The sequence below is a fragment of the Chrysochloris asiatica genome, unplaced genomic scaffold (genome assembly GCF_000296735.1).
Source record: "Chrysochloris asiatica unplaced genomic scaffold, ChrAsi1.0 scaffold00123, whole genome shotgun sequence".
Taxonomy (NCBI): Eukaryota; Metazoa; Chordata; class Mammalia; order Afrosoricida; family Chrysochloridae; genus Chrysochloris; species Chrysochloris asiatica.
Window position 1 is genome coordinate 2,388,547 of NW_006408641.1, and position 16,346 is coordinate 2,404,892.

At 36.6% G+C, this 16,346-nt stretch overlaps 1 protein-coding gene across 2 annotated transcripts in view; it reads left to right on the forward strand.

Moving 5' to 3' along the window:
• DPP10 (dipeptidyl-peptidase 10 (non-functional)) overlaps positions 1-16,346 on the forward strand; it is a 1,131,029-nt gene that overhangs the window by 958,275 nt on the left and 156,408 nt on the right. For both annotated transcript variants that reach the window (XM_006868717.1, XM_006868718.1), the window contains exon 11: positions 14,550-14,673. In XM_006868717.1, coding sequence (XP_006868779.1) covers positions 14,550-14,673 — 124 coding nt within the window. The remainder of the gene's footprint in view (positions 1-14,549; positions 14,674-16,346) is intronic.

Consider the following 16,346-nt stretch of genomic DNA (forward strand, 5'->3'; position numbering starts at 1 on the left):
ACTCGTATATATATGTATATATATATATAAATGTATATGCATATATGTATAGGAGTCCTTGTGTGGCACTGTGGGTTAATACGCCAGACTGCAAAGCTGTATGAACTGCAAGGTTGGAGGTTCAAGCTCATAAGCTGTTCCTCAGAAATCTTATACAGGGTCGCTATAGGTTGGAACCAATGGCACTTAACAACAACAAATATATGTAGAGTCATTTGTGACTAACAGTGAGACCCTATAAGGTGGAGTAGAATTGTCCCCTAGGATGTCTGTGGTTGTAAATCTTTACTAAAACAGACTTCCTCATCTTTCTGCCATGGAGTGGTTGATGGGTCTGAACCATTGACTTTTCCATTCATAGCACAACTCGCAAACTGCCCCAAAAGCTCTGTCTATCCTTTTGCATTATTACTGGTCAAATCAGATACAAATTCTGTTTCTGAGCATGGTCTTCCAGTCTTGAAGGATTTAATAGCAAAGGAAGAAATTAGGGAAACTTTTGATTTGTACAGGGTTTCCGAGACTGATACGGAAGCAGAAAGCCTCATCTTTCTCCTGCAGAACAGCTGGTAGTTACGAACTGCTGACCAAGAGATTAGCAGCCCAATTCGTAACCACTACACTACCAGAGGTCCTTTCATATAAAAAGGACCTTTTATATGAAAGGACCTCTAGTAGGTAGTATAGTGGTTATGCATCCAGCCAAAGTGAGGTGAGGCTTTCTGCTCTTGTAAAGATTTACAGCCTCGGAAACCCTATACATGGTTGAGATGAGTCGGAAACGACTCCACAGCACATAACCACCACCATCACCATCCCCATTGTGTGGCCATGAACAAGGCACTTGTTGTTGTGCTTCAGTTTCTTAATCTTTAATGGGACTGGGCACAATCACAATTTTTTAATAAAAAATCTTTCAATTTTGGCAACATTCATTGATTTCATTGCATAAGAAGATTTCAGATGAGTTCAAAAGATGGAATACAGCAAATTGTCATCAAATATAAAAATATCTAAATGCAGAAGCAATTTCTGTGGGGTTTTTTTTCTTCAGTAATAATTAAATGTTGCTATTGTTATGTACCATCGAGTTGGTACCAACTCATATCAACCCATGTACAACAGAACAAAACACAGCCCAGTCCTGCGCCAAACTCACAATCATTGCTAGGCTTGAGCGCATTGCTGCTGCAACTATGCCATTCCATCTTGTTCAGATTCTTCCTCTTTTTTTCCAACCTTCCACTTTACCAAACATGATATCATTCTCCAGGGACTGGTCCTTCCTGATTATGTGTCACGGTATGAAAGATGAAGTTTGGCCATCCTGGCTTCAAAGGTAGCTGTATTTCTTCCAACACAGATTTGTTTGTTCTTTTGGTAGCTCATGGTACTTTTAATACTCTCCTCCAACACCATAACTCAATGTACCAATTCTACTGCCTTCCTTATTCACTCTCCAACTTTCACATCCATATAAGGTTATTGAAAATACCACAACTTGGGTCAGATGCACCTTAGTGAAGTGTACACTTACTTAATATTTGAGGGAAAACAAGCACTAGAATGCTAACACAGGGTTGGCAGTTCAAACCCACAAGTCAGTCCTTAAAAGCCCTATACAGGGTTGCTACGCATTGGAACCACCTCAATGGAACACGAAAGCAACAAGTCACACATTGAGAAGTCTAGGAAACAAATTAATATACTAGGTCCACTAAAAGTACTAAGAAATGTGCTTTAGGCATATTGGTTTAACAATGAATTTTATCATCAATTTGTAGAGCTATGTTGTTGTTGTTTTTGTTAAGTGCCCTCAAGTTAGCTCTGACTCATAGAGAGTCCTATATAGAGTGTCCAATGAGCACTTGGTGGGTTTGAATTGGTACCTTGCGGTTGAAACCATTCTTGTGTGGTCCAATGCTTATCCCACACCAGGACTCCAGAAAGTTATGTAGTATATATAAAACATGTATAACAATTTTCTTATTCTATTCTATTAATTTATGCCATTACTAATTGAATCATGCCAAATGAATGAAAGTATAAACTAAAAATAAAATTTTACTACAAACTGATACATACCATGCTTTGGTGATTGGATTGTGTACCTTAGAGTAGCTTCTGAATCATAGCAACCCTGTATAGAGTTTCTGAGGCTTTAAACCTTTATAGTAGAAGAAAACCCCTTCTTTAGTACCACAGAAATTCATGCTCTTCTTCATTCATTCCATATGAAAGATCATATAAAATAAGTGTATTCAATGGATTTTTATAACAACTGCATCTAGCTGTTTGGAGTGTAGGTATTGCATGAATGGGCTAAGTGACTCACAAAAACATGAACAAAATAGATACAATCCATGGTGTGAATAATAATAATAATAATAATCAAAACCAAAAGCAAGCTGTATTCACTAAGTCATACAGAAGATGGGGATGTGACCCTTCATTTTCCTTGATTATGTTTTAACATTATCAATGGGTGGGTGGTGGTGGTGTGCTGTGGAGTCAATTCCCACTCATAGAGATCCTGCATAGGTTTTCTCAGGCTGTAAATCTTTATAGGGACAGAAATCCTCCTTTTTCTTCGACAGAACCACTGGTAGTTTTGAACTGCTGACCTAGAGGTTGGCAGTCTGACTTGTAACCACTATGCTACCAGAGAGCCAACATTATCAATATCACTAATATTTAACTTAAATAATTGAGACATAGAAATTTCCTATGCTTTTTTGGGCCCTTCTAATTAGCTAGATGCTTGAGATCTATAAGATTGTATATGTTTTTTTTTTTTTTCATAATATATTCATCAAAATTTTAGAAATGTAAAAGATGATACACTAAAAGGATTAATTGAAATGAAGTTAATGATAGTAAAAAGCGTGGTCAATATTAACGAGAAACTGGCATGGAATGGAGAAACAACATAAAGTCTGCAACCACAGAAAATTAATACGGCCCCAGGACTGAAGAGAAAAAGTGGTGGGCAAACTTAGGAAACTTAATGAGATTTATAGTTGAAGGGTAGGAAGGAGTAGGAGCAGTACACATTAGTAGCATTGGTACCCCAGCATCACCAAGCACTATCAAATTTCTTTTCTTGTTTAAAATATAAAAATATAGCTACATTTTGGAGATATACTGGGTTCAATTCCAGACCATTGAAATAAAATGAGTATTACAGTAAAATGAGTCACACAATTTCTTTACAGTATATATAGATATTATAAGCATACTATATTATAGTATATTACGTGTGTGATAGCATTATGAAAACATTTGAAATATTATGAGAACTACCAAAATGTGGCATGGAGGCATAAAATAAGCACCTGCTGTTGGAAAATGATGCCAATGGACTTACTTGATTCAAGGTTACTACGAACCTTGCGTTCATTAAAAAAAAAAAAAAAATACAATATCTGCAAAGTACAACGAAGCACAGCATAACAAGGCAAAGTTCACCTGTATCAAAATATATAAATTGATTCTCCTAATTACTTTAAAACTTTTGTTTGAGTTCATGGTATAATTTACCTATGTCATTTAAAATACTCTTTAAATGTTCAATACCAGAATACCCAATTAATACATTTATCTAGCAGTAATTTACAGATTTACTCTTTTTTTGCTGTTGTTATTCCAGCAAAGCATCTACTGTAGATTACTTTGAAATTGTTTTTCAAATTGTAGATTACTGTATATTACCTTGAAATTGTATGAATGTACAATTGGAATCAATAAGTGAACCATAGTCTAATATTTAATGCTTTTATGAAGAATCCTTTTCCTTTTCAGTACTTCCTAATTTCCTGGACTCTAAAAAAATCCCTTAGCTTTCATCTGTCTCATAAAACCACCCAAAACAAGTCCCTGCCTGACTCAAACAATTAAAGTGCTTAACTTTTAGCTAAAAGTTCAGAGACACCTCAGTGATCTATTTTGAAAAGATCACAGCCTTGGAAACCCTATGGATCACAGTTGTACTTTAAACTCATAGGGTTTCAATGAGAACAAATAGATTCCATAGCAAGTAGCAACAACAATGACAAAAGTAACATTTGAATTTATATGAAGATAAGTTGAAAAATAACACTGTTAGGGTTCCATTTCATACACATATGGGTTCATTCCAAACAAAATGTCTTTGTGATCAGTGGATACTGCAGACAAGTTCACTCAGAAGTGTAGTCTTAATCTTTATAGGGTGCCATCAAAGTAAAGGACCAGTCAAAACAGAGGGATCCAAAAGGATTTGCTGGACCTTTTAAATTAAGACAAAGAGGTCAGGTAGGGGGACAATTTTTGGAGATGCCCTAAGGAATATATTGATAGATTTTCCATGAATGACCCAGGAGAATCATGGGGTCTTCTTATGAAAACATTTTAAGAAAATGAAAACCTACATTGGTGAGAAAAGACCAGAAAATTTGTGCCAAGGGTTTTTTGTCTATAACAAGGCACACCTGCTTGTCTTAAGAGAATTTCACTGGGAATTACCCCATACCCAGTACAGGCCTGATCTTTCCCCTTTTGATGTTATTTTGCTCCCCAAACTCAAGAATATATAAAAGGAAGACAATTTGAATCTGCCAGGAATACCTACACTGCTGTTTTGATGTAGTATAAAGCAAAGTGCAGAATTACTTAGGGAAGGATCAGAAAAATGGAAACTTTGGAAGTATATAGACTTAGATGGAGGGTATGTCCAGAAACAATAGCTTTGTATTTTGATATTTTGGTTAATAGTTATTGTTTATGACTTTGTAGCAGTACTTTCCTGGCTCAATTACATACATGCATGATTTTATCCAGAGCAGGATTATGAGGAAAACTAGAAAAAGATGTTATTTTATGGCTTGAGCTAATTTCTAAATTGTGTTCTCCAATCCCCACTCCAGATAAGAAGGTGTGTTTGAAGTTGCAGATATTGAATCATTTGTTTTGATTACTTCATTTCTTATTTGTTTCATTGGTTGAGTTATCAATAGCAACCACTGTTTACAACTATATTAGAAAAAGGCCCCCAACCTAGTATCAACATTTAGTAGAACTTCCCTATCAATCAGATAATCACATACTTATGCTCTAATTAAAGATTACAAAGTAAATAAATTTCAACTTTGTGTAACTTAAAAATTTATAAGGGTAAATTTCTTTTTTAACCTGAGGAAAGGCATAATTTATTCTTCTAATTCTTTTCTCTATGTCTCCTTTATTCATTTGCCTTTTTTTGGTATTTCTAATTCAGGTAAAGAAAATTTCATCCAACAAATGTACCTTTTCTTTCTTTAATAGTAATTCAGTTAATTCTTTTGCCTTTGTTTGAATCCTAGTCTGTGTTCATTCAAACAAAGGCAAAAAATGAACTGGATTTCTATTGAAGAAAATATAGCATAGTGGTGGTGATAGTGGTGATGGTGGTAGTGTCATAGCGACCCTGCGTAGGGTTTCTGAGCCTGTATATCTTTATGGGAGCAAAAAGCCTCATCTTTCTCCCATGGAACTGAGAGTTTAGAGGTAGTTTCAAACTGCTCACCTTGATTTTAGCAGACGAATGCCCCTTGTTGAATATCCCCAGACCCAGTGGGAGACATATATGTCATCTATACATAAAAGGGAAGAAATATTTTACAAACTGTTAGGCTAAGAGTTTAAGTTATTATAAGAATTCATACTTTTTTTGGAAATTTTAGTAATTAATTTGAAGATATATCTGTAAGTTCCAGTGGAAAACACTTAATTATTTTTTTTGATAGTGATCCCTGTAGATGTTTTACATGGACCAGGTGGGTGTCAATTTGTTTTTTTGGATTGATGTATTGTCCTTGGCCTCAGATGTCTCTTGACTGAAGAATAAATAGTACTTTATCTTAAGTTTCTTCTTATTTTTTTTTAATATTGATATTATTTTGCTTATTGGAAATACTTCTGTGGTCAACTACCCCCTGTGGCCAGTTATTGTTAGCCTGCATCATTGGCGTGACACTCACTGCTGCATTCTTGCCATGTTTTTCTTATCCTCTTACTGAAATAGTACTAGCCTGCACCTCATAGTCTTTGAAGCAATAGCTAAGCCTCCCAGGAAAGTATAATTCATAAATTTATCAATATTCGTAGAAATGTTTTAAATGCTAAATGACCCTTTCTTTAATGTATAGTTATTTAGAGAAATCTTTTCAGAGTCACCTCTGAATTACCAGGATACATTCCCAAGTACCAGCACTTCCCTTCTTCCCCATTCATTGAACCCCTTAGCATTTATAGGCAAGCAAAATAAGAAGATATAAATCATAAGAGTATTCTAGATTCCTAGGGCTAGGGAGGAAATAATTCATGATGTGATTAAGTTAGCTGTTATCTTTAACTTCCATCTGAGGTGTTTTCAACATTTTATTATGAAACTTTCAATGGTTTGAAATTACCATAGTAAGACTTTACAGATTCAATTTTTGTGAGAGCTCTCACTCTTTAGATAGATGTTTTATGATCAGGGTAATACTCATGAATAAAACGTAAATTCTGTGCTATTCCATGTAAGACTAAATGTACAGAAGATCACTACATATAAACCTACAAGATTATTTAATCAAGGAGAAGGGTAAGTGAATAATCAGATAACTTAGTCAAGTAATAATATGACTAAAAATTAATGATTTGTCACTTACACTATGTTGTTAAGTGCTATGACGTCAGATCTGCCTCATAGCAACCCTGTATAGGGTTTCAAAGGAGCAGGTGGGGGATTGAATCGCCAACTTTGCTGTTAGCAGTCCAGTGCATATGGTACAGAGACACTGTATTCCCTATAAATGATATTAGACATTAGGAAATTGTAGATTAGAATCACATTAACACTAGATATCCAAAAAATACTGAACTATCTATCAGCTATCATGTGTGTAGTGTAGAACTTCACACTATAGACTTTTCACAGCTGTGAACTAACCACCACTAACAACTGTTGTTGTTAAGTGCTGTCCAGTTGGTTCAGATTCATAGTGAGCCTGTATAGGGATTCTGAGGTGCACCCCACTGGGACCTCACAAACATGTTGGTCTTCTCTTAAAAACAAGCCTATTTATTCACTAGCTTTGCTCTGGTTGACTTTTAGTTGCTTTTCAAATATCAAATTCTCTCTCCAAGTCAAAAGTCTCTATCATAGGTAATAAATATCATCTGCCAAAGTCACCTGAGGCAGTTAAAAAAAAGTTTTATTGCTGAGGCAATTAAAAAGGAAGTTTTCTTGCAATATTTCACATGTGGTCTATGTTGAGACCAATAACACTCAAATGACTATTTAAAGTCTGCTTTTTAGTATTGGTGTTATTTACTTTTAAAATCAGCCCCATTAATTTGTCATCTTGCTTTGCACAAAATACTATTTCATTAAACTTATCTAATTAGGACACCCACCACTCATCTGTCAGTTTGTCATACTGTAGTGGCTTGTGAGTTGCTGTGATTCTAAAAGCTATGCCACTGGTATTTTAAATACCAGCAGGGTCACCCATGGTGGACAGGTTTCAGATGAGCTTACAGTTGAAGAAACACTAGAAAGAAGGAGTGATGAACTACTTCCAAATATTTAGTCACTGAAAACCTTATGAATAACAGAGAAACACTGTTAGATATAGTGCCGAAAAATGAGCACCTCAGGTTGGAAGGCACTCAAAATGTGACTGGGGAAGAGCTGCCTACTCAAAGTAGAGTTGACCGTGATGATGTGAATGGAGTAAAACCCATGGAAGAAAAGCCCGTAGGACCTTCATTTGCTGATGGGGCATGACTCAAAATGAAGAGAAACAGCTGTAAACATTCACTGAAAATCGGAACATGGAATGCACAAAGTATGAATCTTGGAAAATCAAAAGTTGTCAAAAATTAAATGGAATGCATAAACATCAATATCTTAGGCATTAGTGAGCTGAAATGGACTGGTATTAGCCATTTTGAATCTGATGACCACATGGTTTACTATGCCAGGAATGACAAATTGAAGAGGAATGGTGTGACATTCATTGTCAAAAAGAACATATCCAGATAAGTCATGAAGTACAACGCTGTCTGTGATCAGATAATATCCATGCGCCTACAGGGAAGCCCAGTTAATTCCACTATTATTCAAATTTATGCACCAACCACTAAAGCCAGTGAGGATGAAATAGAAGAATTCTGTCAACTTCTTCAATCTGAAATTGATCAAACATGCAAATAAGATACATTGATCATTACAAGTGATTGGAATGCAAAGGTTGGGAGCAAAGAGGAAAGATCAGTAGTTGGAAAATATGGCCTTGGTGATAGAAATGAAGCTGGAGATCACATGATTGAATTATGCAAAATCAGTGATTTGTTCTTTTCAAATACGTTCTTTAGACAGCATAAGAGATGACTATACACATGGTCCTCACAAGATGGAATACACAGAAATCAAATTGACTACATCTGTGGAAAGAGATGATGGAAAAGCACCATATTATCATTCAAAACAAGGCTTGGGGCAGACTGGGGAATGGATCATCAATTACTCATATGAAAATTCAAATTAAAGTGAAGAAAATGAAAGCAAATCCACGAGAGCCAAAATATGACCTTGCATATATCCTACCTGATTTTAGAGATCATCTGAAGAACAGATTTGATAAATTAAACACTAAAGATAGAAGACCAGAAGAGTTGTGGGATGACATCAAGAACATCACATATGAAGAAAGCAAAAAGTCACTAAGAAGACAAGAAAGAAAGAAAAGGTCAAAATGGATGTCAGAAGAGACTCTGAAACTTGCTCTCCAGTGTAGAGATGCTAAAGCAAATGGAAGAAATTAGGAGGTCCAAGAGCTGAACTGAAAATTTCAAAGGTCATCTTGAGAAGATAAAGCCAAATATTACAACAAAATGTGCAAAGATCTGGAGTCAGAAAACCAAAAAGGAAGAACACTTTTAGCATTTCTCAAGCTGAGGGAAATGAAGAAAAAATTCAAGCCTCAACTTTCATTATTGAAAAATTCTCTGGGCAAATTATTGAATGATGCAGAAAGCATCCAGAGAAGATGGAAGGAATACCCAGAGTCACCATACCAAAAGGAAATGGTAAATGTTCAACCGTTTCAAGAGGTAGCATATGATCAAGAGCCAATGATACTGAAGAAGGAAGTCCAAGGTGCATTGAAGGAACTGGCAAAGAACAAGGCACCAGGAATTGATGCAATAAAAACTGAAATCTTTCAAGAAAGTAAGGCAGCACAGGAGGCACTCACTCATCTCTGCCAAGAAATTTGGGAGACAACTATCTGGCCGACTAATTGGAAGAGATCCGTATTTGTGCCCATTCCAAAGACAGGTGACCCAACGGAATGCGGAAATCATCGGACAATCTCTTTGATATCCTATGCCAGTAAAGTTTTGCTAACGGTAATACAGAAATGGCTGCAAGCATACATTGACAGAGAACTTCCAGAGGTTCAACCTGGATTTAGAAGAGGCCATGGAACAAGGGGTATCATTGCTGTTGTCCAATGGATCTTGGCTGAAAGCACAGAATATCAGAAAAAATGTTTAACTGTGCTTTATTGACAACGCAAAGGCTTTTGATGGTATGGATCATGACAAGCTAAGGACAACAATGTGAAGTATGAGTATTCCGGAACACTTAATTGTGCTCATGAGGAATCTGTAACTGGACCAAGAGGCAGTTGTTCAAACAGAATATGGAAGCATTGAATGGTTTAAAATTAAGAAAGGGGTGTGACAAGGTTGTATTCTTTCACCATCCTTATTCAGTCTGTATGCTGAGCAAATAATCCGAGAAGCTGGGTTACATTAAGAAAAATGTGGCATCAGGATTAGAGAAAGGCTCATTAACAACCTGTGATATGCAGATGATACACCCTTGCTTGCTGAAAATGAAGAGGACTTAAAACATTTACTAATGAAGATCAAAGAGCACAGCCTTTGGTATGGATTACATCTCAATGTAAAGAAAACAAAAATCCTCACCACTCAACCAATAAACAACATTCTTACCAATGGAGAAAAGATCGACGTTGTCAAGGACTTCATTCTTCTTGTATCAACTATCAACACTCACGGAAGCAGCAGTCAAGAAATCAAACGACGTGTTGCATTGGGAAAATCTGCTGCACAGGAACTTTTTAAAGTATTGAAGAGCAGAGATGTCAGCTTGAGGACTAAGGTGTGCCTGACCCAAGCCATGGTATTTTCAGTAACTTCATATGCATGTGAAAGCTGGACAGGGAATAAGGAAGATCGTAGAAGAATGATTGCTTTTGAGTTGTGATGTTGGAGGAGAATATTGAAAGTGCCATGGGTTACCAATAGATGTATTTTGGAAGAAGTGCAGCCAGAGTGTTCCTTGGAGGCCAAGAGGGCCCCAAACTTCGTCTCTCATACTTTGGGCATATTGTCAGGAGGGACAAGTCGCTGGAGAAGGATATAATGTTGGGTAAAATGGAGGGTCAGAGAAAAAGAGGAAGAACCCCAATGAAATGGATTAGCCAAGTGGCAGCATCGATGGACTCAAGCGTGGCAACAGTAGTGAGGTTGGCCCAGGATTGGGCAATGTTTCGTTCCACTGTGGGTCTGTACCAACTCGATGGCACCTAACAACAACAACAACAATTAGGACACATTTATGACTGAGGTTAAGAATCTCCTAAATATTTGCTCAAGTTGGATTTTCCATAAATACTCCTTGATTTTGTATTCTGTGGTTGGCTGTTTACTTTAGTCATATCAATCTTTACTTCACTTTTGTGCGACATTTGTACCAACTAATCAGAAATATGTATTTTCAAAATAAAGTACTCTATTCAGCTCTTATTTTCCTAATTAATAGTAATTTGTTGTTGTTAAGTGTTGTCAGTCAAGTAGGTGCTGATTCATAGCGAACCTGTAGAGCAGGCATGGGGAATGTCTTTTCTGCCAAAATTAAATCCCAAATCTAACACCATTCACGGGCCATAAAAATGATCAACTTAAAAATTAGTCTGCTGTATTTGGTCAACATTTAATTCACTCACTCTTAATGTGATTACTGGAACTGTTGTTGCTTTGGCAGGGCCAGACCAAATGATTTTGAATTCTCCCCCCCTGCTGTATAGGGTATCCTAGGGGAAAATGGTCAGTTTGACCTGCTGACCTTGTGGTTATCAGTCCAATGCTTCCTACAACGCCACACCAGGAATTAATTGATTATATTACCAAATGCCATTTCTCCACATTAATTTATCTCAATAAATCTATAAAAGATTAATAATCTTATTTGTGCTTTTTTAATATTGACATTGCCAAATACGATAATGCATACACAGTAAATAAGTTTAAAGAAAGCTCAATATAAGTGAACAGGACATTGATTTGGCCCCAGAGTATGCCTGGAGCAGCTGCATATTTGATTGAAAGTTGTCTTGCTAACTCTATTTAAGACATAAATCCAGGTTATGATTTCACTGAGCTTCTAGGCCATTCTTCTAGAGGGGCTCAGCTGTCTGTGAAAGCTGCCAAATGTCTTGAAGAGATTGTTGCAGGAAATATGGCAGCCTTCACTAAATGACAAGTTATACTTGCCCTTTTCCTGACATCTTCAGTATGACGGGCTAACGGGATTTCTGGAGGAAACTTAACTACTCAGTAATGTTAGAAATGTAAGGTTCAGGCAGATGGAGATCTTACACAGATGTGTCTAAGGACAGGTGATTTGTATCACAAGAATTTGCTGTTTTCAGTGACTTTTCAGATGTCACATAAAATCTAGTTTGATTAGTTTTAAGATAGTATGCATGGATGATACTTTACAAGCCATTTCTAAATTCTCTTATCTATTTTGAAACTGGGGCAGGTTGGTAAAGGATTTGTGTTTAAAATATTTTTAATATAAATTGAATCATTAATGATTGCATTTTGTTGGGTGTGGATGGAAATTTTGTGATATATTATTTGACTCTCCAAATGAATAATCTACAATGTATCATATCAGAAAAATATAGAAACTTTTCCTAGTTTATAACCACATTGCGAAGGAGCTCTGGTAGTATAGTGGTTATGAATTGGGCTGCAAACTGCAAGGTCAGCAGTTCGAAACTACCAGCTGTTCCATGGGAGAAAGATGAGGCTTTCTGCTCCCGTAAAGATTTACAGCCTCAGAAACCCTGTACGGGGTCGCTATGAGTCGGAACTGACTCCATGGCACAAAGCAACAACAACCACATTAAGAGCATCACAGACCTTACTCATTGGCATTTTCACTCTACCAACAACAAAGCAGCATCTCATCTTCTTCAGTTTGATTTCCTCTTTATTTTAAAATGTTTCAGAGCAAGAAGAGATCTACAACTGCAAGGGAAATATTATGAATAAAAGATTGGCCATCCTTGGTTGAACCAATCCTTGGTTCAAAACTAACAAGCACCAAAATTGAACATTTATGACACAGCGCTAATGCATAAGAACTAAATATGAAGACAAGAATGAACTTAATTGGTTACTTGGTTATTGCCCTTTAATTGGTTATTGTAAGTGGTTATTGCCAAAATGATTATTTATTGTATTGTTAATGAAATAAAATATAATTAGAATATGTATACTTATTTTGAAAATATATAATCAAGAGAAAAGTCATAAATTATTAATAGATCCCTTGTTGTTAAGTTCCATCGAGTCACTTTTTGACTCATAGCTACCCAAAATGAGATTAGCACTGCTGCATCTGATGTTCGAGGCAGTTCAAACTCACCAACCTCTCCTCAGAAACCCTATACAGGCTCCCTATGGGTCAGAGGAGTCTTGGTGTGGCGCTGTGGGCTAATGTGTCAGACTGCATCATCATTTGAACTGCAAGGTCAGTGGTTCAAGCTTACCAGCTGTTCCTTGGAAACCCTATACAGGGTCACTATGGGTTGGAATCGACTCGATGGCACTCAACAACAACAACAATGCATCAGAAGCAACTTGATAGCACTTAAAAACAACAGCAACAATCCTTATTGAGTCCTGGTGTAGCACTGTAGGATAAGCACTAGACCACACGATTGATTTAAACCACATGATGGTGGCTCAAACCCACCAGCCACTCCTCAGAAACACTATACAGGGTCAATATGAGTCAGAACCAACTCAATGACACTCAACAACAGATCTTTTGGGGAACAAATTACTAGATCTTTTCTCCCATAGATCCAGTTGTTGTTGTTGTTAGGTGCCATCGAGTCGGTACCGACCCATAGTGACCTTATGCACAGCAGAATGAAACACTGCCCAAACCTCACTACTGTTGCCACGCTTGAGTCCATTGATGCTGCCGCTTGGCCAATCCATCTCACTGGGAGACTTTCTCGTGTTCTCTGACCCTCCATCTGACCAAACATGATATCCTTCTCCAGCGACTGATCCATTCTGACAATATGTCCCAAGTATGAGAGACGATTTTTGGCCATCTTGGCCTCCAAGGAACACTCTGGCTGCACTTCTTTCAAAATGGATCTATTGGTTCTTTTGGAAGCCCATGGTACTTTCAATATTCTCCTCCAACGCTATAACTCAAAAGCATCAATTCTTCTAGTGTCTTCCTTATTCACTGTCCAGCTTTCACATCCATATGAGGTTATTGAAAATACCATGGCTTGGGTCAGGTGCACCTTAATCCTCAAGCTGATTTCTTTGCTCTTCAACACTTTCAAAAGGTCTTGTGCAGCAGATTTGCCTAATGCAATACGTCGTTTGATCTCTTGACTGCTGCTTCCATGAGTGTTGATAGTTGATCCAAGAAGAATGCATTCCTTGACAACTTCAATCTTTTCTCAGTTGATAAGAATGTTGTTTATTGGTTGAGTGGTGAGGATTTTTGTTTTCTTTATATTGAGATGTAATCCATACCAAAGTCTGTGCTCTTTGATCTTCAGAGCCAGTTGTTGTTGTTGTTAATTGCCATCGAGTCGGTTCTGACCCATAGCGACCCTATACAGGGTTTCCGAGGCTGTAAATCTTTACGGGAGCAGAAAGCCTCATCTTTCTCCCGCGGAGCAGCTGGTAGTTTCGAACTGCTGACCTTGCGGTTCAGAGCCAGTAGGTGGATTCAAACTGCCAAATTTTTGGTAAACAGCTGATGACTTAACTATTGCATCTTAATTATGTTTTATTTTTCCCAAGAATGTATTTTCTTGGAACTAATGAATTCAAAAGAATTCCTATTATTTTTTGTATGTTTGTCTATGTATTTATATGTGCATGTGATTATAAACATACACACATATAGTTATATTAACATATGTGAATTTTAAAATATCAAATGTGCATTGTTGTTGTTAGGTGCTGTTCTGTCAGTTCCAACTCATAGTGACCCTATGTACAACTGAACAAAATACTGCCCAGTCCTCTGCAATGTGTATCTATATACATCAATAGAAATCAATATGTACTGGCATATAGAGTTTCAATTAATCATGTATATAAAATAATAAGTGCATATTACTGATATTGTACAGAATCTCTGGATCTAAACATAAATTTCGATTTTGTTTCCAAACCAGAGAATATTATATCACAATGGTTAAGTGGGTAAGCAATACCAAGACAGTGGTCAGATGGTTAAATCGACCTCAGAACATCTCTGTCCTCACAGTCTGTGAGACCACTACTGGAGCTTGTAGCAGAGTGAGTATGATCCTTTATTTATGTTGAAAATGACAGTTTGTAACCCTTTGAAAGGAAATTTGGAAATTGTTTATACAAAGCCTTCAATATTTAACTGTGCAATGTTAAAAGGAAAACAGAGAGTGGTTCTATAGCAAGTGTAATCTTTAATCTATAAATCTCCCATAAAAGCAGAAAATAGCAAGTGAGCTTTAAAAATATATATATGAATAGATATACAGCATAAATAGTAATTCAAGTCACATTAGTTTCATTCTCATAGTTGAAAAGTTTTTCATATTTGGTCTTTAATTGTAGAAAATGGGATGATTTCTTTATAGATTCTTTAAAAAATACATTTTAAAAACCTATTTTTCTTGTAGTCTACATTAGTTTTATCAAGTAACAAGGATGCCTCTTTCCTTAATGTAATAAAATACTGACAAAAGAAAAAAAAAATTGCTTTGAAACACGGTTTTGAAAGCAGGTTGTATCTCAGTATCCAAAGTCACTGTTTATAAACTGCAATAAATTCTATGTAATCACTTTTAAAGGTATTTGCAGAGGTAACTGTACAATCAGTTTGAATTGCTATCTTATCTACCTGAAACTTGGATTAGGGATTCCAGTTTTATTTAACAATTGAATTTTCAAGCTTTCACTTAATATTCCTTGGTCAAAGAACATTAACACACATGAAAAACATTATCAAACATGTTCATGTATCATCCATATTTATAAATGTGTTGTTGTTGCTAAGTGCCTTAGAGTCAGTTCCTACTCTGGGCAAATCTGTATAAGGTTTCTGAGATGTGTGAGTTTGAACTATTGACATTGTGGTTCAAATCAATAAGCACTGTTGGCCCAGTGCTTATCCTATAGTGACACACCAATATAAACAGATAATACTAATATGTCATGCCCAAGTTTGTTGACCCCAGAAATTCAAGGTGACTTTAATATGGAAAATTAATCAATACTGTTCTTTATATTAATTAAAAGAAAAATAAAAAAATAATTAGTGGATACAGATATCAATTGGCAATGTAAAACAACCATTCATAATCATAAATTTGAACATAAAAGAATAGCTAGAATCATCACATCACCAGTCTGAGAAAAGATAACCAGCCATGAATACCACCAGGAAATATAGTTGATGATGAAATATTGGCCTCAGTCACTGTGTTGTTATTGTTGTTGTTAAGTGTGGTTGTTGAGTCGGCTCCCACCCATAGCAACCCTGTACAGGATTTCCGAGAAGCCACTGGTGAGCTTGAACTACTGACATTGTGGTTCAAACCAACTTTCCACTGCAGCGCATTAACCCAAAGTGCCACAGAACTTCGCAGCAATAAAGTAAGATTATTTATATTTACTAAGGAGCTCTGGTAATGTAGTGGTTACGAATCGGGAATCAGGCTGCAAACCTCAAGGTCAGCACTTCGAAACTACCAGCTGTTCCACCAGAAAGAGAAGAGGCTTTCTGCTCCCATTAAGATTTATAGCCTCGGAAATCCTGTACAGGATCACTATGAGTCATACAGCCAACTCTAAGGCACAGAGCCAGCCAGCCATTTACATTTATATATCTATAGCTCTGGTAGCGTAGTGGTTACGAATCGGGCTGCGAACCTTAAGGTCAGTGGTTCGAAACTACCAGCCGCTCCGCGGGAGAAAGATGAGGCTTTCTA